The sequence below is a fragment of the Giraffa tippelskirchi genome, chromosome 12 (genome assembly GCF_054371585.1).
Source record: "Giraffa tippelskirchi isolate mGirTip1 chromosome 12, T2T-mGirTip1v1.2.pri, whole genome shotgun sequence".
NCBI classification, from domain to species: Eukaryota; Metazoa; Chordata; class Mammalia; order Artiodactyla; family Giraffidae; genus Giraffa; species Giraffa tippelskirchi.
The window spans coordinates 75,242,341-75,268,181 of record NC_137286.1 but is presented as its reverse complement, the minus strand read 5'-3'; the positions used below and the strand labels follow the sequence as shown (position 1 = coordinate 75,268,181).

General features: G+C 37.6%; 1 protein-coding gene across 8 annotated transcripts in view; it reads right to left on the bottom strand.

The window, feature by feature from the left end:
- Positions 1-25,841, bottom strand: part of DIAPH3 (diaphanous related formin 3) — a 543,512-nt gene that overhangs the window by 168,812 nt on the left and 348,859 nt on the right. For all 8 annotated transcript variants that reach the window (XM_081551708.1, XM_081551712.1, XM_081551711.1 and 5 more), the window contains one exon: positions 17,963-18,098. In XM_081551708.1, the coding sequence (XP_081407834.1) occupies positions 17,963-18,098 (136 nt within the window). The remainder of the gene's footprint in view (positions 1-17,962; positions 18,099-25,841) is intronic.

Sequence of the window (25,841 nt, the reverse complement as noted above, 5' to 3'; positions counted from 1 at the left end):
GGGAGTCAGCTGTGCAAACATCTGCGGGTGTTTATAAACATCCACCATCTGTGAGAAGCTTATGGGTTGTAAATGGTGGGCTAATTAGTGAAATGCTAGTCATTCCTAAAGACAGTTGTTATGGATAAAGGTTTTACCCAGGTTATATTGATCTCAGAACCTTGTTGCTCAAGGGAGGCCACTCTACGTTTTATTACAAGACGAAGGACCCACACTACCCTGCGTAAGTCAGACATTAAAGAGACATTATAACTAGATCAAGCTGCTAGTTTATGTGTGTTAATGAGCTCTGCTCTTAAAAGACTGAAGTGCTGACAGAGTATTTGTCATGGAAAATAAGAAGTTCTCAATCTGTTAAAGGGTCAACCAATTCTATAATCAATTGCATTTTCATTTCTGTTCTACATACATACTAAACATGTTCCATTCAGAAAATTAAGTTAATATAGAAGCAGACTAGTAATTGACATGAGACAATTCATTACTGAAAAGATCTGTTCGTAGAACAAATCATCTCACAATTTGTATGGAAATATAAGAAACCTCGAATAGCCAAAGCAATCTTGAGGAAGAAGAATGGAACTGGAGGAATCAACCTGCCTGACTTCAGGCTCTACTACAAAGCCACAGTCATCAAGACAGTATGGTACTGGCACAAAGATAGAAATATAGATCAATGGAACAAAATAGAAAGCCCAGAGATAAACCCACGCACATATGGACACCTTATCTTCGACAAAGGAGGCAAGAATATACAATGGAGAAAAGACAATCTCTTTAACAAGTGGTGCTGGGAAAACTGGTCAACCACTTGTAAAAGAATGAAACTAGAACACTCCCTAACACCATACACAAAAATAAACTCAAAATGGATTAAAGATCTAAACGTAAGACCAGAAACTATAAAACTACTAGAGGAAAACATAGGCAAAACACTCTCCGACATAAATCACAGCAGGATCCTCCATGACCCACCTCCCAGAATATTGGAAATAAAAGCAAAAATAAACAAATGGGACCTAATTAAAATTAAAAGCTTTTGCACAACAAAGGAAACTATAAGCAAGGTGAAAAGACAGCCTTCAGAATGGGAGAAAATAATAGCAAACGAAGCAACAGACAAACAATTAATCTCAAAAATATACAAGCAACTTCTGCAGCTGAATTCCAGAAAAATAAACGACCCAATCAAAAAATGGGCCAAAGAACTAAACAGACATTTCTCCAAAGAAGAAATACAGATGGCTAACAAACACATGAAAAGATGCTCAACATCACTCATTATTAGAGAAATGCAAATCAAAACCACCTTGAGGTACCATTTCACACCAGTCAGAATGGCTGCTATCCAAAAGTCTACAAGCAATAAATGCTGGAGAGGGTGTGGAGAAAAGGGAACCCTCTTACACTGTTGGTGGGAATGCAAACTAGTACAGCCACTATGGAGAACAGTGTGGAGATTCCTTAAAAAACTGGGAATAGAACTGCCATATGACCCAGCAATCCCACTGCTGGGCATATACACCAAGGAAACCAGAATTGAAAGATACGCGTGTACCCCAATGTTCATCGCAGCACTGTTTACAATAGCCAGGACATGGAAGCAACCTAGATGTCCATCAGCAGACAAATGGATAAGGAAGCTGTGGTACATATACACAATGGAATATTACTCAGCCATTAAAAAAATACATTTGAATCGGTTCTACTGAGATGGATGAAATTGGAGCCCATTATACAGAGTGAAGTAAGCCGGAAAGAAAAACAATACAGTATACTAATGCATATATATGGAATTTGAAAGATGGCAACGATAACCCTATATGCGAGACAGAATAAGAGACACAGATGCATAGAACAATTTTATGGACTCTGAGGGAGAAGGTGAGGGTGGGACGTTCTGGGAGAATAGCATTGAAACATGTATATTATCATATGTGAAACAGAACACCATTCCATGTTCGATGCATGAGACAAGGGCTCAGGGCTGGGGCAATGGGATGACCCAGAGGGATGGGATGGGGAGGGGGGTGGGTGGGGGGTCCAGGAAGGGGAACACATGTAAACCCATGGCTGATTCATGTCAATGTATGTCAAAAACTATTACAATATTGTAAAGTAATTAGCCCCCAACTAAAATAAATAAATTTATTAAAAAAAAAAAAGAAAAGAAAAGATCTGTTCGTATACACACATACACATCTGCAGACATACATATTTCCCCAAGTTCCTCTTATCTGTAACTTTTCCTAAACTCATATATCTTTCTTTCACTGATCAAAGCATGGGGAAAACATTTTGAACAAGTTAACTTTCATAGTTGTCCTACAGCCAAATGGAAAGAAAAATAAAACACACTGCACAGGAGACACTGCCAAATACAAAGGGAGTTTTATCATAATAGACTTTGTATTTTAATAGAGGACAGTGTTACAGAATGAGTGGAGAGCTAAACACATTTGGTTGTTTGGGCTCTAACACAGCACATATTTTATTTAAAAATTAATTTGTAGAATATCAACAAGATTTCAGAGTCAAAAGAAACCCTGCTTTACGGATGAGGAGACCTTGTTCTGGGCAGCTAACCAACCTGCTCTGTGTCAGTGGCCAGTGGAGCTGGGGTTGGAAACCTGGTCATGCCGATCCCTCGGCTGGGGCACTCAGCACTACAGCATGATGCTCAGGGTTCACAACAGGCTGAACCTGGGCACTCCTTCCCACACGGCCTACCCCAGGGCCCTGCTTTATTCTGTGCTTCTCAGAACTTACTGACTTCTAACACTGCAGTGAATTCATCTTAAACACTGTCTTCTCTGCCAGGATATAAGCCCACAAGGGCAGGGATGTTCGCTCATTTTACAGTGCCATGACATACCATGTGTTCCATGAATATTTGTTAACTGAAGGTAACATTTTGATAGGAAGGATACTTTTCACCATGACAGTAATAATTTAATAATTCTATTAAAGAAGGAAGGCACTCCAGTGCCAATTTGTATATTTTTTGGTCAGAAATTTAAAACCACAAGAGTAAATCACACAGAAACCGTAGGGCTGTCTTTTGTTCTGCTAGATAAGGTGTGATTAATGCTTAAAAAAATCACAAAATGCCAAATCACACCATACATGCCAGGTAAATAAATGTGAAAACAAATTTCTACACTGAGAATCCCAGAGCCTTGGCACTGAATGTCCAAGCTGATGTCAGCTATGGTGGAAGGAGCAGGAGTGACCCAGCTCCCCCTTCAGAGAGGATGGTGGGACACGCAGTCTGTTGTACTTGATGCACATCCCAAGCCTCGGTCAGACTCAGGGCAGGGCTGCCCCAAGCTTACATCCTCATGAGCTAACAGGATCTGCTCTTAAGTGGTCTTGGTCACCGTACTTACTAAAATGCCTAACACAACTAAACTGTCTTTGTTAACAAAGAAATTTGTTTCTTTCCTCTAAGAAAGAAGCTAACATTTATGTGCAGTTGTTGTGCCATAACCTTATGCCAGGTCTGTTCAGGCCTTAGCATGCCTGCTCAGTCACTCAGTCATATGCGACTCTTTGCAACACCATTGGGTGTAGCCCACCAGGCTCCTCTGTCCCTGAGATTCTCCAGGAAAGAATAATGAATTGGGTTGCCATCTCCTTCTCCAGGGGTTCTTCCTGACACAGGGATGGGACCTCCTTGTCTCTTGTATCTCTTGACTCTTGACCACTAGCACCACCTGGGAAGCTCAATTACCATCCAAATAAAAAGGATTTAAATTGGAGATGCAAACTCAATGTGTCCTAAAGCTATATAGACATCACCCACCCTGCCATGAAAGTTTCTCCACGCTCTGAAAACCCAATCAGCAACAAAAGCCTATTGGTACTACCTGTAATTGCCTTTCCAATGCATCCAGTCTTCCTGTTTTGAGTCCATCCTAGTTCAGGCGTTTGCAATTTAACTCTTGCAAAATTACAAGTCTCCTAATTTCTCTCAGTCTTTCTACCCCCTACCCCCCGCATTTTCTAGTCTATCTGCCTTTTTGCTATCAGAACCATCTCTCTAAAAAGAAGACGTTACTACTGATCTGCACAATGCCCTTGAAGTGTGCCTACAGGATGAAGCAAAAATCCAAAACACAGCAGCATACTCTCCCATCTTCCAATTTAGCTTCCTCTTTTATTACAGCTCTACTAAACACTCACACTAGACCTGCTACTTTGGTTTTTGCTATTAAAATATGGATTTCATGCCTCTGTGTCTTAACTTACTCAGGCCAGTAGCTTCCCAGACATGGAAGCCCTGACTTACATCAGTATGCGTTCATTCGGTATTCACCTACTTCAGGATTCTGGAATTCCACAGACCAGCAGAGGTGTCAGCACTGCTGCTTAGATGCCAGCCCAACCTCCCTTCTTCCATAAAGTGGAAGCATAAAGGACCAGTAGCACACAGGAGCTATCCCCATAGGGGAGAACACACACCACATGGCTGGGAAATAAACAGAAAAACCCTCCATCTGCTGGGAGACTAGAAAACGAGGTGAGTCCACATAGGGTGGGACCCCGACACACTGCCCCTCATTCCAGAGGAAATGGGACCACAGGCAGAATTGCCCATGGAGTCACGGAGAGTGGAGTAAAGAGTGGAAGCGCCTTGTGTCCAACAAGCAGATCCAGGCAGCATTGTGCACGTGCGCTGTGTGCCCGACGGCTGGTCCTGGAGCAAGCTGGAAGCAAGCCGGGAGCAAGCCAGGAGCAAGCAGGGAGCAAGCAGGGAGCAAGCGGGCTGCAGAACACCCTCAGCCCGGACCTGAGAGCTGCGGGAGGAGCAAGGAGTCCCCATGGGCCCTGGCTGGGGAGACAAGAAGGCTAGAAAGTCCCATCAAAGAACTCAGATACACGTCTGAGCATCACAAACCCAGACGGCATGATAAAAACCAGAAACATCACTTAGCAAACAAAAGTCCATCTAGTCAAAGCTATGGCTTTTCCACTAGTCACGTAGGGATGTGAGAGTTGGACCATAAAGAAGGCTGAGTGCTGGAGAATTGATGCTTTCAAACTGTGGTGCTGGAGAAGACTCTTGAGAGTCCCTTGGATAGCAAAGAGAACGAACTAGTCAATCCTAAAGGAGATCAGTCCTGAATATTCATTGTAAGGACTGATGCTAAAGAGAAAGCTCCCATACTCGGACCGCCTGATGAGAAGAGTCAACTCATTGGAAAAGACCCTGATGTTGGGAAAGACTGAGGGCGGGAGGAGAAGGGGTTGATAGAGAATGAGATGGTTGAATGGCACCACCGAATCAATGGACGTTAGTTTGAGCAAACTCCAGGAGATAGTGAAGGACAGAGAAACCTGGTGTGCTGCAATTAATGGGGTCAGAAAGAGTCAGCCACGACTTAGCAACTGAACAAGAAGAACAAATGTCAGGGAGCAAAGGAGGTGTCTAAGAGCAACCCATCAGATCTCAGGGGTCATGATTCAAGAGCAAAGCAGACATCATTTTTACCAAAAGCAGCCAGGAGAAATTATATCTAAGCAGGGAGGGTGTTTGGTGTCCACACAGAACTCAGTCAAGAAGAATGCACAACCTTAGACGTGTACCCCAATCTGACTTTCAACCTTGGAGTTCCTTTAGGGAGAGAGCTTGGCAGGGAATTTCAAACATCAATAACTGGATTCTACACCAGAATTACTGAGCTAAAACACACAGAGAATTACCTAAGTTGTTTACCAACAGGCAGGCTGGTGGTTCAGGGTCAGAAATTAAACTGCATTTATAGAAATATTCTATCTTTGCAGACCTGAATTTGTTCTCTTGACTGAAATACCTATTTGATATCAATGCTATAAGATCAACAAACTTGACAGATGTCATATCTTGTCCTGGGATTGGGTCAGTTTACCTTTAACTCAGTCAGTCAGTCAGTCAGTCAGTTCAATTGCTCAGTTGTGTCCAACTCTTTGAGACCCCATGGACTGCAGCACGCCAGGCCTCCCTGTCCATCACCAACTCCCAGAGTTTATCCAAACTAATGTCCATTGAGTCGGTGATGCCATCCAACCATCTCATCCTCTGTCGTCCCCTTCTCCTCCTGCCCTCAATCTTTTCCAGCATCAGGATCTTTCCCAATGAGTCAGTTCTTCGCATCAGGTGGCCAAAGTATTAGAGTTTCAGCTTCAACATCAGTCCTTCCAATCAACACTCAGGACTGGTGTCCTTTTAGGATGGACTGGTTGGATCTCCTTGCAGTCCGAGGGACTCTCAAGATTCTTCTCCAACATCATAGTTCAAAAGCATCAGTTCTTCAGCTCTCAGCTTTCTTTATAGTCCAACTCTCAAATCCATACATGACCACTGGAAAAACCATAGCTTTGACTAGACGGACCTTTGTTGACAAAATAATGTCTCTGCTTTTTAATATGCTGTCTAGGTTGGTCATAGCTTTTCTTCCAAAGAGTAAGCATCTTTTAATTTCATGGCTGCGGTCACCATCTGCAGTGATTTTGAAGTGAGTCTACTCAAATAGAATGTGTACAATTGAGGGATTTTTGTCCCACAGACATGAATTACATTAATATTTTAAAAGTGCTCATTGAACACCTGCTAAGGAAAGATACTGTATTAGAAACAGAAACTCACTTGAAGGTATATTTTTTAAAAAGTGACTATTTTTGTATGAAAGAATTTTAGTTTGCAAATTTCTTAAGAAATACAAGTCTGTTAATTTTCAGTATAAAGCAGCTAAATCAGAACATTAATTGAAGTGTCATTCAAAATAACTATAGTAAATGTTTTGTGTCATTTTCTTCTTTTTTCACATTTTATAGAAGGTACATATCATCTAACTAATGAAATGAGAGAAACTTTTTACTCCAAAGAGGGCTCTGATAAGTTTTTAGGGAGAGTACACCAAATTCTTGAAACTTTTGATTTTTATTTTCATAATTAGCTGACCTTTAATTGAAGCAGGGTAAAAGCAATCACACACACACACACACACACAAGCCTCCCTTAGCTAAGCTGTAACACTAGGTAATTTTTCTACCTGGAAGAACTGCCCCGATTCTAACAATGCTAAACACCGTTGCGGATACGTCCCCCTTCTCTTCTTGGTGTTCTCTTTTTAGAGTCGATACATGGCAATGGGTTTGTATTCTATTTCTATTCCATCAAGGTGCACTGCTTTAGGAATAGGATGGTGCGAAACATCAAATGGGAATTTTCTCTTGGGGAGGAGGAAAATTGGAAAACCAACTCTCCTTCCCAAGTTTCCCCCCATGATGTGACAGCAGTAGTTCTGAACAAAGCTTGCTCTCATTTGGGCTCTTCAAATTTTCCAGGCACAGAAGAAACAGTTCTAAATTCCCCACTATGCCTCTAAATATGTCATGAGGCCATTCTATGTTCAATCTCAGCAGACTTCCCCATGATTCAGGAAACATACTGTCTCAGATTGCAACGCTGGGCACAGCAAAGTGCTGAAACAGGAGAATCAGTTAGAACACAGTATAACCCAAGCCTCAGGCTTCCCTGGACCAAGTTCCTTGAGTTTCCCATGGAAAAGTTCTCCCAAGGCTGCAGTCTGTGGGGAAGGGGAGCAACAACAGGGTCATTCTGCAAGGATCAAAGGTGCTTCCCATGATCACAAGTGATACTTTCGTCTACCAAAGCTGAAATCAGAGGGTAACAGATCGAGACACAGCAAAGTGGTAGCAGGAGCAATGATTGAAATACTTAACAAATTTCTTTACTTACTGATTTAACCTCTATCTAATAAAAATACTCGATGCAATCAAGAAATAGTGACTGACTACTATCAAAAATTACTATGCTTTTTGGGAGCTCAACATTGTTCCATATTAAAATAAATAATGGAGGGCAAAGAAAAAGAAAAGTAAGTACTTTTATTTACCTGTGAAACCAACAGAAAACATAATCTAATTAGCATGGAGAATATCCATTGGAAACAAGTGATCATAATTTCAATTCAATCAATATTTATACATTTTAAGTGCAATAGAAAACCTGCCGTTTTCTTAATTCTTGGCTTTTAAATAAAGAATCCCCTTTTTTCACCAATCTTCTTGACTTTATGACATTTGAAGAATATTCTGCAGTTGAGTTAAAAAGAGGAAATGTTGAACATTTAGAAGCTTAGAACTAATGGCAAGTCAAAGCAATGGAGAGGGAATGGTTTTGAAGGGCATTGCAGGCTCCTCCTGCAATGATCCTTTACACAACTCTCCTGAAAGTTGGTGATGGAGCCTCTAACTCAACACTAATTTTGACAGAACTCTGCTTTGCAAGAGTTCCTTCATGAAAACCACTAATAATTTAAAAATGAACATTCAAAGGATTCTATTAAACTAAAATTACTGTCACTTTCACCCATTAATGATAATTATTGGTGAAAGTTCGATGGTGACATAATTCACTCTAGCTGGCAATGTCTCTCAAGAATTGCTTGTTCCAAAAACAGTCAGTCATCTATTTTCTGTATTACAGCAGTCTGTCAAATTCTTCCTGCCTTAGGGCATCCTCGCCTGGGTAAAGGCTGTCCTCAGTGTTAACTTCATTAATATTACGCTGCTTCTAATTTTCTTGAAGAACATTGTCTATCTCAGGAAGGAAGCTACCGAGGAAACAATATTTTAAAATCCTATTACAAAATAATGTCTAATTTCATCTAAGCACTAGTGCCGATTTATACCTTTTTCAAGTAACACATAAATATTCAATTTCTCTGGCTAATTTTCCAGGTCTGCCTTAGGGTATACTTAGTCACCATCAAAAGCCAAACACTACTGAGTTTCTTTATACTCAGCAAGATAATCACTTCAGACTTGGAGCAACTTTGTTGACCAAGTTCAACACCACTGAATGAATTTCCTTCGACTTTAAGGATTTAATGTCAAAATGACCAGAAACAGAGAGAGAAGAGAGACGGCCTATTAATAAAGAAATAAAAACCTGGCTCCCCCTATGCCCTTTTGACACATTGATATTTTCATCTCAAAAGATACACAAACAATAGCACAGAAACGCTGTGGACAAGAGCCGGATAAAAGGGTAGGAGGACAATGGCTGTGCTGGCTGGATCAGGACCAACTGGCAGTCCTGGCTCTCGCTAGCACGTCAAAAGTTCAACTGTACAACTCTCCATTTCAAATGAACAGAACCTAAAAGTCAGGTAATTTTCTGCTGTTGGAAATGCGTATCAATACTTTTTACTGATTTAACCACCAGATCCTCAGTTTGCAACGCAGATCAGCCACTTTGCAAATGCACGCTTTGGCCACAGGAAGATTAAAAAAAAAAAAGTTAATAGAACAATTTTCTTTTTTACTCTGTGTTACCAAACTGAAAGAATAGTATCTATAGATTACTGACATATATTAGGAGTTGGCAGACTTTTTCTGCAAAAGACCAGATAGTAAATATGAGACAAATAGTCTGTGTCCCAGTGACTCAATTCTGCACTTGTAGCACACAGGCAGCCACAGACAGTACGTAAAGATGGGAGTGTGGCTATCTCCCAACAGACGTTATTTACAAAAATAGGTGCCGGCTGACTTGGCTCAAGAGCTGTAGTTTGATCTACATTTTTACTTTCCATGTAAATAACAATATGCTCAGCTGAACACAAAATGAAACAGATGTCTTTCAACCAGCTAAATATGTATCAATTTTTTGGCAAATCTTCTAAGTGTCTTTCTGGGTATTTGCTATGTACACACAGCGTGCTAGGTCCTATGAAAAGAAGAATTCATAAGGCCATGTTCTTGAAAAATGCACAACCTATTAGAAGCATAAGACTACAGCAAATAAAATGAGCATAACCAAATATTCAATACATAATTAATATGGCAAGACTATAATGGTTTATAAAAAAGAGACTGTCTCCCATCAAGGGCAAATATTCAGAGAAGACTTTTTGGAGAATGCAAGAATTGTTAAATCACATTTTGTTAGATTTGGTCAATTAATAATTAGGAAAAAAGTACTGATGGCAGAGAGAACATCTGACATAAACTCAGAGAAGTAGTCATGACTGTGCCAGAGGTGGAGAGGATGGTATAACCAGTCCAACACGGAGGAGGACAGTCACCGAGAAGTTCAAGGTTACAGTCTTATCTGTAAGCTCCACAGTCAGCTATTTCAGAACTGAAGTTCTGCAGACTGCCGAAAGGTCAAAAAGGTGTACACGCTGTAAAACCACAACAAACCCGGAGCAACTTAGAGCTGCATCCTCTAATTAAAAATCTTACTATTTCTGCAGCACTAATATTCACCTTTGATGGAGCCTCCTATCAATTTAAGTCAGGTTTGGCATCAAATCAGTTTGGACACAAAAGTTTTTGATTTTCAGAGCACCACACATTTTTGAGTTGTAAAAGGGGTTGTAGATATATTTAACTGTGCAAATGACGTAAACAATTCTCTGTTGGTTGCAATTTTCTCTGGTTGCTCTGCACAAATATATACATACACATACATATGTATATATATATATTTATATATATACATAATAGTTGAAAAAAAGGTGAAATGTATATCATCCCTGATATGTGTGTGTAAGTATGGATAAATAGTGTAATGTGTTGGATTGGATAAAGTAACAGTCAGGTTAAAAAGTCTATACCCTCTGGATCTAAAGCAACTGAAGGTTTATGGAGGCCTCTGTTTCTCAGGGTAAATGCTAAAAAACGAGATTTATGTTAACGTTTAAAGAGAATGCATTAGATTATAGAAACGAGATAAGTTTTTTAAAAGAGAGACTTGTGATCATGCCTGATAACAAGACAACATTCACTGTCTATCTCTGAAATTAAGGGTAACAACTTTCCATCAAATACAAATAATAATTCCACTCAGAAATCTGACATGGAAGGGCTCATGGTGACAATAAGACACTGGTTTGGAAAGTGTACACTGTATTAATAACTACTGATTAGGGAGATAGTTACCTAAGGAGTACTCAAGATTATACACAAAGATGGTGCTACTGTGATCGAGTCCTCAACTACGTACAATAAACGTAGCTGATGCTATTAAAGTTATAGCATCTCCCCACTGTAATAAGATCAAAATTATTGATTGATGTGATTTCTGCCTAGAACATAAACAGGGTGAATCTGTGCTTAGTAATACAAAACTTTCTGAATAAGTGATGTTAATAAAACTACTTCTTTGCTAACATTGTTAAAAGTAATCCATGCTCTACCATAAACATTTAAATTATTTCCCCCTCAAATGAAGTTTATGATGATTGGCATTTAATCTCTCCCTCTAAAACAAACCTAATAGCAATTAGTTAATATTATATAATTTTCATAAGAAGGGCAATGCAAATGACTTTTTTTTTTTTTTTTAGTTGGGGGCTAATTACTTTACAATATTGTAATAGTTTTTGCCATACATTGACATGAATCAGCCATGGGTTTACATGTGTTCCCCTTCCTGGACCCCCCACCCACCTCCCTCCCCATCCCATCCCTCTGGGTCATTTTAAATATTGGATGAGCCATAAACCAATTAGTGTGAGGATGTACCATAATGATGTTTAACAAAGGACACGTTTAAAGTTAAAAAAAAAAAAAAGAATCAAGATTTCAAGGTACATTGTGCTGGAGGTTTGACAGCCTCCTCTGCTAATTTCTCTTTTCTGGGCCTTTTTCAAGGAGACAAAATGGTGTGTGAGCGCTGCACAGCCACGCAGAGAAGACATCTGGGAGGCACACAGAAGCCACTCTCTGAGTGAGTTTCCACAACTGAAGCTCTGCTTTCCCGTGAGAGACTGCTGTACCCAAACGAAAACCTGTATTCTGCTGATGAGACTCCAGGAAAAGTCTCCCACCAGACAACCCCTGGTCCTACTTCACGGGGTCTCAGTCTCTTAATACACTTAGAAACGTTCACGTGGTAGAGCTGGGGTGGGGTGTCTCAGGGCACTTGAGCCCCAGGGAAGCACACTACGGTGCCTGTGCCCTTTCAGAGCACTACACAGGGAGTGCCCTGGGTCCCTAACCTCCAACCCGCGTCAAGCAGTGGAAATCCTGGTGACACTTTTGCTCCTTGCAGAGCTACTGAGCTATGGGCTCAGAACTATCCAGACCACTGAAAAATCCCTCCTCTGAATCTTTGAACAAGCAGAAGAATCAAAGCAGCACCAGGGCAGCACTCCAAATTTGGCAGTCCTTTCAAAATGTCCAAGGACAAGGGGAAAACCACCGACATGGTACTACTGAAGAGACAGGAGCCGCTCTCAGAGGTTTTCAGAGAGCACAATTTCCCACATAGGTGTAGTCCAGGGCCTGTCACCAATTACTGAGGTTGTTCTGGTCCCATTTTTCTGTATAATGGTTAAGTCGTCACCAGTAAAGGAATAACCAAAAATACAACCTTTGGGTTATCAACCTTACATCATACTAAATGAAGTAAGTCAGACGGAGAGAGACAAATACTATATGATATCACTTATATGTGAAATCTAAAGAAATAATACAAATCTCCTTATTTACAAAACAGAAACAGACTCACAGACATAGAAAACAAACATCGTTACCAAAGAGGACAGGAGAAGGGGAGGGATAAATTAGGAGCTTGGAATTAACAGATACACATCACTATATATAAAATAAACAAGGATTTATGGTATAACACAAGGAACTATATTTAATATCCTGTGATAACCTATGTGTGCATGCTGAGTTGCTTCAGTCGTGTCTGGCTCTCTGTGACCCTATGGACTGTAGCCCACCAGGCTCCTCTGCCCATGGGATTCTCCAGCCAAGAATACTGGAGAGGGTTGCCATTTCCTCCTCCAGGGAATCTTCCTGACCCAGGGATCGAATCTGCATCTCTTACAGGGTAATAACCTATAATGAAAAATAATCTAAAGCTGTATACTTGAAATAATACAGTACTGTAAATCAACCATAGGTCAATTTAAAAAATTTAAAGAAATAAAAGTAGAAATATGACCCCTGGTCAGAAAACATGAGTATTGGCTTGCTACATTTGTGACTATGTACAAAAGGAATTAATTGACTCTTTGATAAAAATAGTCTCCTAAGATCATTGCAACTATTACATGCAGTAATGAACACATTCAGAGCCTGGAAAACAATATGTGATCTATAAAATGGTGGTGGTAGTAGTAATAATAACAGTAATATTGGGTGTTATTGCTTTTATTACTAGTAGCATTATTATTATTTCATAAAAGCTGAAGGTAAGAAAAAAAGCAATGCCAATTTAATTTATTATATTCTTCTAAGTAGAGAAACAATTAAAATTACGGTCTCTTATGCATCATCAATAGCCAAAAGATGCTACAAAACTGAAAGCACTATAAAACAGGAAGTCTATAAAACTAGGCTCTATGCAATTATGGAAAATAATCTAAGTTTTATATATATGTAGAGGAAAGGGTAAATGTCAAACCTTTGTAAAAGCAAGTACACACATTAATTGCATCTCTGTTGAGACTGGCAGAGACATTCCCAAGCAGTATTTCTATAATATGCATTTCCTCTAAAATGGAGGCCTAATTGCTTAGTTATTCTAAATTGCAAAATAGAAAACAAAGGAGCAGTTTTGGCCATGTGGGTAAACAACAGATTTCTAAAAGCTAATTATCTCTTTATTTAATAGACTGAAGTTATACCAAATGAGACATTTAAGTCTAATAAATAATAAACAAATTGCAACCTAAAGACTAAAATATAGAAGCTGCTCATATAGTTTTTATTGCTCCACTAAATAAGCTCTTATTTACTTCCTCCACAAAACATAATTATATAACACTGGGTCCATTTCAAGACCATTCTGATGTGCAATTTAAAAATTAAGTGAATCAACTTACATACTTTGGAAGTCTTAAAGCATAATACTTGAATTCTATTATCAAACACCCTATTCTTTTCCATGATTAAGAAACCGAAGTGCAGTTTTGAAAAAGTCATACATAATCATATAAATTCACTATTTGTCTCACTAGAAATGATCACATATAAGGATAGCTAGGCACTTTAAATAAATTTTAGTGTCTATACTTAAACAAATTTCTACATCAGATATTTAATACTTTCAGTATCTTCCAAATTAAAATAACTCAAATTTAAACATCAACCTCAGAAAATGTATTCAAAATTCAATCAATTAAACAAAGACATCTTGAAAATGCAGTTGTTTGTTTTATGTAATATCAAACCATTCAACAGAAATAACCACAACTGCATATGTGAATATTTAAGAGACCTCCAGGCTCATCATTTTCAAAGAGAACAAAAATGAGACAAATGACCTTTTAATTCCATTACATGATAATATGAGATGCTGTGCTGCTTAGTTTTGCTACTCAAAAGGATTTTTAATGCTTCATTTTTCTTCTCAGTAAAACTTAGCCCACTATTCAATGTTTATTTTCATTCTACTAACAAAAGTAACATTCTGAAATGATAGTGATAATAAATAGTAGACTTGAAAATAGTTGTTTGCTCTCTTGCCAAGGGCAAGTAGTGATTTACGATGGATAAGAAAGAGCAGGAATTAAATTGACTCCAGCACCTCAGGTGGTGACGCAAGAATTTGTACATCTGTGAAAACACAGTTCTTATTTGCATGATGAAAATACTACAGTCATAAAAATAGATGGAAGGAAGCTCCCTGTGTGCTTAGGGCAGGCCTAGGTTGAAGACTTTTCTCCCCTCCATCATTCAGGGGTATGTGTGCTACACACAAAAACAAGACAAAACAAACAGTTCCTGATCCAGAGAGGTGACAAAACACCACTGTAAATTAAACAACGTGCTCTTCTATTTTCTTTAGATAAAAGAAAAGTCAGGCTGATAACCTCTACAAAGATTACACTAATAGTATGTTCTATATGAAAATAATAACACCCAGAAAGAAATACATGAAATTTCAGCTGATCTTCACAATAAGATGTTTAAAAAGTTCACAATATTAGCATATATAGGATAGTAAATCACATGAGCCTAGTTATCCTAACAGTTTATAAGGAGTTTTATAACCAATATTTTAAATTAATAAGTCTGCTATCTTAATATTCTCCTTTCTGAGTTCTGAGGACCAAAATTCATCACGTGCACTCACCAACACAGCCAGTCTCCATTTCTATCTCATTATCTTGTCTTACTTTACTTCACATAACGTTTTATAATCTGAAATTATCTTATATTTGTGGTTATGTACAAGATATTTACAAATATAAGAGAATAAGATAATGACCCACTGCAGTTCTAGCACACGGGGTGGGGGTGCGGGGGTGGCGGCAGGGAACTGTGGCTGAATAAAAGAAACAAAAGTGGCATAGCTATTAATTTTTTCTATACCAATAAAATAATAATAGAAGACCACAGCACTTATATTTTTCATAACAATATAATATCTAATGACAAAAAGCATGTTCTACATCTAATATGGAAAGGAGAGGGTTGGAAGAACTGAGAGACAAGCACAGAAGCATATGCATTACCGTATGTAAAATGATTAGGTTGGTGCAAAAGTAATTTTGGTTTTGCATTGTTGAACTTTGCCACTTGATACAGTTATACATGGTTATGTTATTTTTTAAAAAAGTAAAAAAAAACCTATATTTAAAATGTAAATATTGATGCATAATGAATACATAAATCTATGAGAAAAATAACTAAGACAATACCACTCACAAAGGAAGAAATATAAATGCAAAAAAAGTCCAGTTTCAGTAGCATTCACAGAAATGTAGGTTACGATAATAAACAACAACTTTTTAATCTATTAAGTTAACAAAAACCTTACAAAATGAGAAATAGCAAACCAAGGCACATTCATAAACTAAATATTAAAAGTTGGTGAAAGTAGAAAAATATTTCTGGAAATCAGTTTGGTAGCACTGGTACCAATCAGTTTGGTAAAACTATTTAACCTTTTTTCTTCCATATTCTAATAATTACAAACACTTTTCAATTACTTATGCATTAGGTATGCATAAATAACTATCACACAGAAAAGCTGGAAATAAATATTGCTCTATGACCTCATACTCACGAATGTAAAATTAATTGCAAGTTAAATTAGACATGATACATCCAATGGATGCGATAACATAGATATTAAAAATTATAAATTAAAAATCACAATTTACATAAAATGAAACATTCTGGAAATTCAGCAAGATAATGTGTGACACTAAACTGTTGGCTAGAATCATGTAACTACTGTTAAAAGATAGAAGCTTTTAAAATTGAAAGAAAAACAGGTCAAGATATTAACAGTGATTCTTTGGATTATGGTCTTTTGATTCAAATACTTTTTAGGTGTCTTCTATAACATGAAATTACTATTTTCAAATTGAAAAATAAAATAAACATAGTTATCTTTAAAAATGGAAGCTTGCTTCAGAAGAAAAAGAAATTTAAATGGAAATATTATTAAGGTTGCATTGGGTGCAAAGCTTCATTAAACTGTTTGCTCCCTGTCAGGTTTCAACTCTCCAGGTTACTTGCTCAGAAGCTTAGTGTGACAGAGCCTTAGGTGAATCCCCACAGCAGACACAGTCACTCTGCCATCAGGCAACCCATCTAGATGACCTGTTAACCAAAACTCAATGAACTAATAATGTTCAAACACCTGAATGTCTGGTAAACTAGACAGGAATATATTATTTTAAAAGGTTTCCAGAAGCATCTTTTAAAAAACAATGCTAAATTGTCCTGATCTACATTGTGTTAACACTTTAAGATATTTCTGAGAACACTTTATGAATTTCAAGTGTACTCTTATAAACAAGAAATTGTGCTTGGACAATTTTCTAATCCCTGGAAAAAACATGTGCAATACATTAAGGTACTCAGCTTGCTTTATTAAAGATAAAATATGTCTGTAAAAATGGAAGTGAAGAAGGGAAAAAGGCATCTTGGTTTTTACCCACAGGGAAACTTCAGGTGAATTTGCAGCCCTAAGTTGTAAACTACGGTAATTTAGCAGTGAGGTTGATAGATTTTAATTAGTCTTCTACAGTCCTTGGTGGCTTGGAGATGGAAGAGCCAGGATTTTGAGGGGGCAAAAATATAACTATATTTTACCTCTTTTGCTACTAAGTTAGTGATACCTTTTACATTTAGAAAATACACATATATGTTTCTGTAAAACAATAATTTTGTACTTTTTCTTTTCAATTTTTTCTAAGAACTTTTTATTAAAGAAAATTTCCAAACAGAGAACTTCAAAATTTCAAAGTTGAGAAAATGGTATAGTGAACATAGCCTACCCTCCAAGTACCCATCACTCAACTTCACTAAGTATTATTTGTAGTCAATCTTGTGTCATCTATACACATGCCTATTCCAGTCATGCAAGGCTATTTTGACTGAAATCCAAGACACTACATCTTTGCATCTATAAAACTTCACCACGAGTCTCTAAAAGACACTTTAAAACATATTCACAACAATGTTGTAATAATGTCCACAAGAAAAAACTAAAGCATTCACATTTTTCAGACTACTTTTTTCTCCATCTGTTTGGATTGCAGTATACACGAGTTCCATTTATAACAGCTGGATGATAGGTCCCTTAATCAGTAAGTGTCCCCTCCATCATTTTTTCCCCCTTCTTCAAGAGTATTTTGCTAAAGAAGATAGGTTACTTGTCCTGTAGAATTTCTCACAGTTTCCTATAGTTGTTAATTTATTCACTGAAATAAATTATTGCAGACTGGTTATTTAAGTAGTAGCCAAAGAAATGCTCATATAATGCAACTACAGCAAAACCACCCACGGCCAACATCAGAATGAAAGCAGTACTTGTTAGTGACCTGAAGCGGGGAAAGCCCACACAAGAAAGGATGCTCTACTGTTTATCCATACAAATAAGTGAACACGTCTTCCTTTTTCACAGGAGTCTGTTACAGTGCTGATGAATCTTGGTGCACACAGTGTAAACAGCGAATGTGATAGCACTCACCAGTCTTCATCTCTAATAAGCGTTTTTTCTTTTGTCGGCGTTCCAGTCTTTCCTTCTCTGCCAGTTCTTTGGCTATCTGGGCACGCTTTTCTTTTTCCTCTTCTTCTCTTTTTTTGAAATTCTCCTTCATTGCTTGCTGTTATAAACAAGTTTTGGAAAATGATCAATTTTAACTACAATGATTAAACAAAGAAAATGTAAAATTATTCACCTGTAAAACTGTAGTTAAATATCTTTTAGGTAATGGTTACTTCTTGTATTAGTAACAGTCTTTTACAAGATTAGCACATGAACCCCTGTTAAATGTGTTATGTATCTAAAAATACAACTATTACATTTAAAGCACCTGCATCTCAGTGAAATCAACTAAGAGAAGGAAGACAGAAACTAAAAATAAAAAAGGACTTAATTTACAAATCAAAACTGTTTTCCTATATATACTTCCAAAAGAGTGCCTAGCAAATGTATTACTCTCCCATACCTCCTTTACTAAGTAAACTACTGAGTACAAGAAAAATAACTGATGAAAAAATGGTAAAGACCAGAAATATTGTAATGGCTACCTTATATGACAATCTATGTTTAACAATTTCTTTCATACAGATAGAAGTATCAGAAGGATGACTGAAGAAATATATGGCATTTCGAAGTCAGGGCCTCTGACTGTTCATCAAAACCAATAATGACAAGTGAAACATAAGAAGATCTCAATAGATATGTGATTAGTTATTTTCTCACTTTTATAAGCATTATGCAAATCAAGAAATGCCATTCCTGTGGCATTTGTAGGAATCAGCAGGTAAACATGGATTTTTCAAAGTGCCAACAAACAGCATGTCATCACATTACAATCTCCTGTGGAGACTATTCTCAGTAGCTACGAAGCCAAACAGGTTATCTAATTGCTAGTTTATCACTAATAGAATTAACTAGAAAAGTATATAATTAAACTTTAACAAGTATGTGCCATGTTATTTTTGGTGAGGCTTTAATTTTCTTGACTATAATACCTTTTTTTTAGCCCAAGAGATAGGGCAAGTCCTTCATTAGAAATCAAATAATAAAGTTTGATATTGTTGATCAAAACAATTAAAAGGAAAATTGCAAGGGAAAAAAGGAGAAACAAAAAGAATAGAATAGAGGGAGTATTTTTTTTTTGTATCACTTTATTTTTTTTTTCTGTTTCTTTAAATTAGTTTATTTTCTATTTTTTAACTTTACAATATTGTATTTGTTTTGCCATACATTGACATGAATCCACCATGGGTGTACATACTTTCCCCTTCCTGAACCCCCCTTCCACCTCCCTCCCCATCCCATCCCTCTGGGTCATCCCGGTGCACCAGCCCTGAGCACCCTGTATCATGCATTGAACCTGGACAGGCGATTCGTTTCACATATGATAATTTACATGCTTCCAGGCCATTCTAGAGGGATTATTAACTCATCCATGCCAAGAACATTCACTGAGAGACCGAGCTGTAAACGCACACCTGCAAGCATGCTCAGTTGCTCAGTCGTTTCTGACTCTTTCCGACCCCCTGGACCGTAGCCCGCCAGGCTCCTCTGTCCATGGGATTCTCCAGGCAAGAATACAGGAGTGGGTTGCCTAGCCCTCCTCCAGGGGATCTTCCTGACCCAGGGATCGAATCCGAGTCTCCTGCGTCTGCAGCACTGCACGCAGACTCTTGACCACTGTGTTACCTGGGAAGCCCGAACAATAAGGGGCACTGTGCTAAAGACTTGGGATACATATTAATGTATCTAAAACAAGCTACATTCTGTGTGCTAGGTTGGGTCGGGAGGCAAAGCCAGATTATAAACAATTAAAATCTTTAACAAGTATACTACTACAAAAAAAGGAGGGACGTGATAGAATTCCTGGAGAGTCATTTTATCTTAGTTGGTCAGATAAGGCTTCCCTCTTCGACTTAATCCAAGCTCAAAGTCAAGGAGCCACCTAGGTCATGATCTAGGAGAGCCAAAGGCAAAGGCTGTTGGCGGGCTGGAGAGAGAAGGGGCCAGTGCAGCGGTGTTAAGTGAGGTTAGGAGGTGTGCAGGGACTGGATCGTTTAGGATATTCGAGAACAAGACGAGGAGTTACAGTTTCCTTCGAGGGAACTAGGAAACAACAAAAGATCTTCAAGTAAGAGAGTGTAAAATTAAGTGAGATACAAGCCCTAATGAAGCACTTTGTTCCAAACTACCTTTTCAAAGACAGTCTTAGAAAATAGAGGCAGTGTTTCCCTCTTAAGCAAATGGATTTGTTTCCTGTCCAGAATGATAAACTGGGGCAACAGTCAAATAGTCTTAATTCTGAAAGAAGACTGGGTTTCCAAATGCAGGATCTCCCTACAGTAACACAGAGCACTGTGCGCGCAGGTACCACCCCAGCCCTTCTCACACTGCCCTGTGGGAATTCTGAGCTCAGAAATCCACCAATCTGTTTACTCTGGCTACTATTTTTGCTATAATAAACTATTCTTTGTTTCTGACCCCACGGTCTTTTCCCTTCTACCAACATTCACGAAATTATGGAAATCGTGAAACTTTGGTAAATTCTCAGAAACTTCACAGTTCATGACATATATTAACATTAAATACTATTGGTAAGCTATGAAATTCCAGCTCCAAAAATATATATTTTAATATGCAATTCTTTGTTTCCGCAAAATGGAATCTGCATCCTCTATTTCTGGCTCCGAATAATTCTGTTCTTCTTCACTGCAATGACAGGACTAAGAGGCAGAAGCAATACCTGAAAGCTACTTGCAGTTTATGTTTTTTTCTGCCATGTGCCTTCACACTGATGGAGCATATGTTAGGCACCAGGTACAGGACGACAGCTGCTATAAAAATCAACGCAGGCTAGGAAAGGAGAAGGCAACCCCAAAGTAAAAAATAAGTGTGCTCTTACAGGCAAGTGTGTATGTCTGTGTGTGTGTGTGTGTGCATGTGTGCCCATGTGGGTATACAGAAGATGGGAAAGGAAAACTGAATAGTGGTAGAGAAAAGGACAGGCAAACACATGGGCATCAAAGCTTGTTTCTTGTTTGAGGGAGATGAGTAAGAGGAACAGGTAATAGGTAAAAATATCATGGAGCTTTTTTTTTGAAACTTATTAAAGTATACAATTTCCAGAATTGAATTTTGTGAATTTTCTGCTTTAATGACTGGATGCATTTCAATGAGAACATCAAATAGGTAACCTATTACTAGATATAATAGCCATGCCTTTTTAGCATTCCTTTGGGTAATAAAAAGTCAAAATTACTTTTCAGGATCTATAGAAATAATGTTTACCTTGAGAAATAAGGTCTGAAGTAGTTCTTAAAGCTATCTTGTTCTATGGAAAATGCACTATCGATTTCCATTTAAAAGACTATCTCATTTAAAAATGTCTTATTCTGACATTATAACTATTAGAAGAATTTTAGCTGGAAAAATACCAACAGACAGCACAGAAATAGGTATTTAGTCTGAAAATATTATTTCAGTTCAAGTGGTAATTTGGGGTTTTTTTTATGCTAAATTTTGAGAAGTAAAAGTAGCCTAAAACAGAAAAGTTGGTTCTAAAACCACATTATTCTAGGTATAACTGCCTACTAGTTTCTTCAATTCCAAAATCTGAAGCCAGAAAGGAAGTTTAGGGAGAGTCCTATATGAAGGTAAGAGCTTCTCAGGTGCTACAGTGGAAAAGAATCCAGCTGCCAATGCAGGAGACACAAGAAAGGTGGGTTTGATCCCTGGGTCAGGAAGGTCCCTGGATTAGGAAATGTCAACCCACTCCAATGTTCTTAACTGAAAGATCCCATGGACAGAGGAGCCTGGCAGGCTACAGTCAATGGGGTCGCAGAGTTGGACTGAGTGACTGAGCACACACATGCACATACATGAAGTTAGTTCACTACCAATGTCTTTAAATCATCCTATGCTTTACCTGGTTTACTATATAGTCAGTTGGCAAACAAAATGCACTGCCCCCAACTTCCATCCGTGTAATACCAAAAGAAATGCTGCATGCTTGCAGAACTTGCAGACACAACCTGGTGCGTGCTTCTGTCTGAAAGATCTATGAGCTTACCAGTCTAGAGCAAAGACAACAGAGGGCTTTAAACCTGCAGACACATCTGGACTGCCCATGTCAAAGGCATAACCAATAGTCCACCTCCATTCCTAAGGCTCATGTGCTTTTAATAATAACAAAAGATTCTACAGTATCTATAAAAATATACAGGTATACTAAGGAATGTATGTATACATACATATATGTTAACAAACAGATTCCCTGGAGGAGGGCATGGCAACCCACACTAGTATTCTCGCCCGGAGAATCCCACGGACAAAGGAGCCTGGCAGGCTACAGTCCAGGGGGTCACAAAGAGCTGGACACGACTGCAGAGACTACACATGCACACATGCACGTACACACATGTGTGGGTGCATGTGTGTGTATTCTGGAAGAAAATAAACCAGTTCACAATTGTTTCCCTACAATTTATGCTTTCTACATAACTAAATGCAATAATAAGAACTTTGCCACAACTAGTTTAAATATACATTACAGCATTATACAACATATTTTCCCTCAGCGAAACCAAAATAACCCAAAGCCAGTAAAATTAAATGGATGTGTGTACGTGTAGGAATGTAAAATTTAGGAGTCTGGCACTGTAATCCTCTGTAACATGTGCCTACTATAATCACTTTTTTAGTTTTTTGATATTTGCCTTATACTTTATTGTAAACTACTATGACTTGTTTTCTTCACTCAACACTGTATTTTTAAGATTCATCCATATGTTTATGTATAAATTGTGCTTCCTTGTCACTGTTTATAAAATTAAATTGGGTATTATTGTTTACTCTCCTATCAGTAGGATTTGGGTTGTTTCCAATTTTGAGCTATGATGAATCATGCAGTTACAAACATTCTTGTACATTTCCCTGTGTATATATGTAAGAGCTTTCTTTCTTTTTTTTGTAAATCGTAGGTCTCATTGGTTCTTAGATTTGTTTAGAAACTGCTGACAGATACTCTTTAGTGAAAGAGCACACTCCTTCATTATAGAACATAACATCTGAGAACATAAAGACTGAGGATAAGTATTGTTTGTCTCTGTTCTGAAAACACATAAAAATAAGAGTTAGAGGTTCCATTGTCGGTGAGGACAAAATAGTTTGAAATTCACTGCTTTCTAGGATAGGAGCACCACTGATGAACAAAAGAAGAGGTTCATCTTCAGTCTTTCTACTGAACGAGGTCAAAGTGCTTTCAGAGTGACTGAGCCAATGCGCACCCCCACCATCAGTATAGAGTCATAGCTAACACACTCACTAATACTGTTATCAGTCTTTTGTCTATACAGCAGGTATACAAGAGGATTACATCATGTTTTTAACCTGTATATCTATGGTTACTAATTCAAGCATTTTCTCACACATTTACAAAACATTCGCATTTCCTATTTTAATGAAATGCCTCTTCATCTCTCTTATCCACTGTTTCAGTACATTATCATTTTCTTAATGATCTGCAGCTCTTTAAATACTCTGGATGCTATTTTTTGTTACCTTTATGCTTTTTAAGTATATCCTGGATTTTACATATCATTGTACATTATTTACGTTGCCTTTTTGTAAACAGAAGTTCTCAAATTTACATAGTAGCCAAAAACCTTGTTTCCTTTATTGTTGATACCTTTAATACATTTAAGAAATCCTTCCGAACATGAAAGACAGCAATATTCTTCCATGTTTTCTCCTCAAAGTCTTAAATGATGTTGTTCATATTTCAGCACCTATGTTATTTAACTGGGATCAACATTTGTGAACACATTTGTGAGTAAAATGAGGTATGATTCCAGTTTAATTTTTTCACATGAAAAATGACTTGACCCATAATGACTTCACAAATAGCCTCTTCTTTCCATCACTGACTTACAAAGCCACTCATCTGGACTTTAAGTGTTGATGTTTTGCAGCTGTTTCAGTCCATTTGATCACTGTATCCATGTCTGCAGCAATACCATGGGTGTACGTGCTAAGTTGCTTCAGCATGTCCAACTCTTTGCGACCCTGAGGACTGTAGCCTGCTAGGCTCCCCTGAGCATGGGATTCTCCAGGCATAAATACTGGAGTGGGTTTCCACGCCCTCTTCCACGGGATCTTGCTGACACAGAATCAAATCCACGTCTCTTATGTCTCCTACAAAGGCAGGAGGGTTCTTTACCGGTAGTGCCACCCATTCTGTCTTAATTATTATAGTGTATTAAGGTGAGCCCTCTTCACCTAATAATGGAAATTTAACTCTTAGCTAATACAGTACAATATTCAAGAATGAAAAATATAAAAACTGGAAAAGAAGAAGCTAATTACTTCTTATGTTATCTATGAATAATTCAAAAAGGAACCTATAGGAAAATTATTAAAAATAAGAGACTTTATCAATGGAATATATAGAATGAGCTACATTTTATACACTAGTTACAAAATATTGGAAATTATAACTTTTTAGAAAGATATCATTTATAATGGAATAATAAATGATAAATAACAAAGAGAAGATAACAGATAACAAAAGATTTTTCTTTCTTCTTCTTCTTTTTAGAAATGACTTCACTATTCTCAGGCCTTTGCTTTGTCATCTATAGTTCAAAACAGATTTGTTAAAGTTCTTAAAAATGCCTATTACAATTTTGAACAAAACTACTGACTCTGTAGATTAATATAGAATTGATATCTTTATATTAGTGTTTAATCTTTCCACTTATGAACATGATATGGCTCTCCATTCAGTTTTGTCTTTTAAGAAAGTAAAGGTGAAAGTCACACAGTCATGTCTGATTCTTTGTGACCCCAAGGACTATACAGCCCGTGGAATTCTCCAGGCCAGAATACTAAAATGGGTAGCCTTTCCCTTCTCCACAGGAGCTTCCCAACCAGGAATCGAACCCAGGGTCTCCCGCATTGCAGGCGGATTCCTAACCACCTAAGCTACAAGGGAAGCCCAAGAATACTTGAGTGGGTAGCCTATCCCTTCCCCAACGGATCTTCCCAGTACAGGAAACAAACCACGGTCTCCTGCATTGCAGGCAGATTCTTTACCAACTGAGCTACTGTCTTTTTAAAGTCTACTGAAAAAAAACTGAGAATTTACACCATTCAGGTCTTGGGCATCTTTTGTTATCTGTGTCTTCTCTTTGTTGCCACTTATTATTCCATGTTAAGTGATGTCTTTCTAAAACAATATGATTTCCAATAGTTTGTAACTAATGTATAAAATGTAGTTCATTCTATATATTTCATTGATAAAGTCTTTTATTTTTAACAATTTTCCTACAGCTTCCTTTTTTAATTATTCACAGATAACATAAGAAGTAATTAGCTTCTTTTCCAGTTTTTATATTTTTCATTCTTGAGTACTGTACTGTATTAGCTAAGAGTTAAATTTCCATTATTAGGTGAAGAGGGTCCTTCATTTCACATTGAGGGATAGAGGTTTCAACTAATTTATTTTCTTTGCTTTAAAAATTGAAAAAGGGTTGGATTTTATCAAGTGTTTTCTTGATGTATTGAAACTATTAATGTAGTGATGTGAATATTCTAACACAACATACACTTCCATTTCTGAGATAAACTCAACTTGGACATGGAGAATTTATCCTTTTGAACATTTGTTCATAATTTTTTTTTACACTCTATTAGTTTAGAATAATCATTTAAAAAATGAGAAACCTCATCTATAAAATTTTCTAGGCCAATTATTTAATTTTTTGGCAGATTTGAAAAGTCATTAAATTAAAATTATTTATAGACCTATTCAAGCTTTCTATTTCCTTTAAAGTCAGTTTCAATATGAAATCTTTTCCTTACGAAC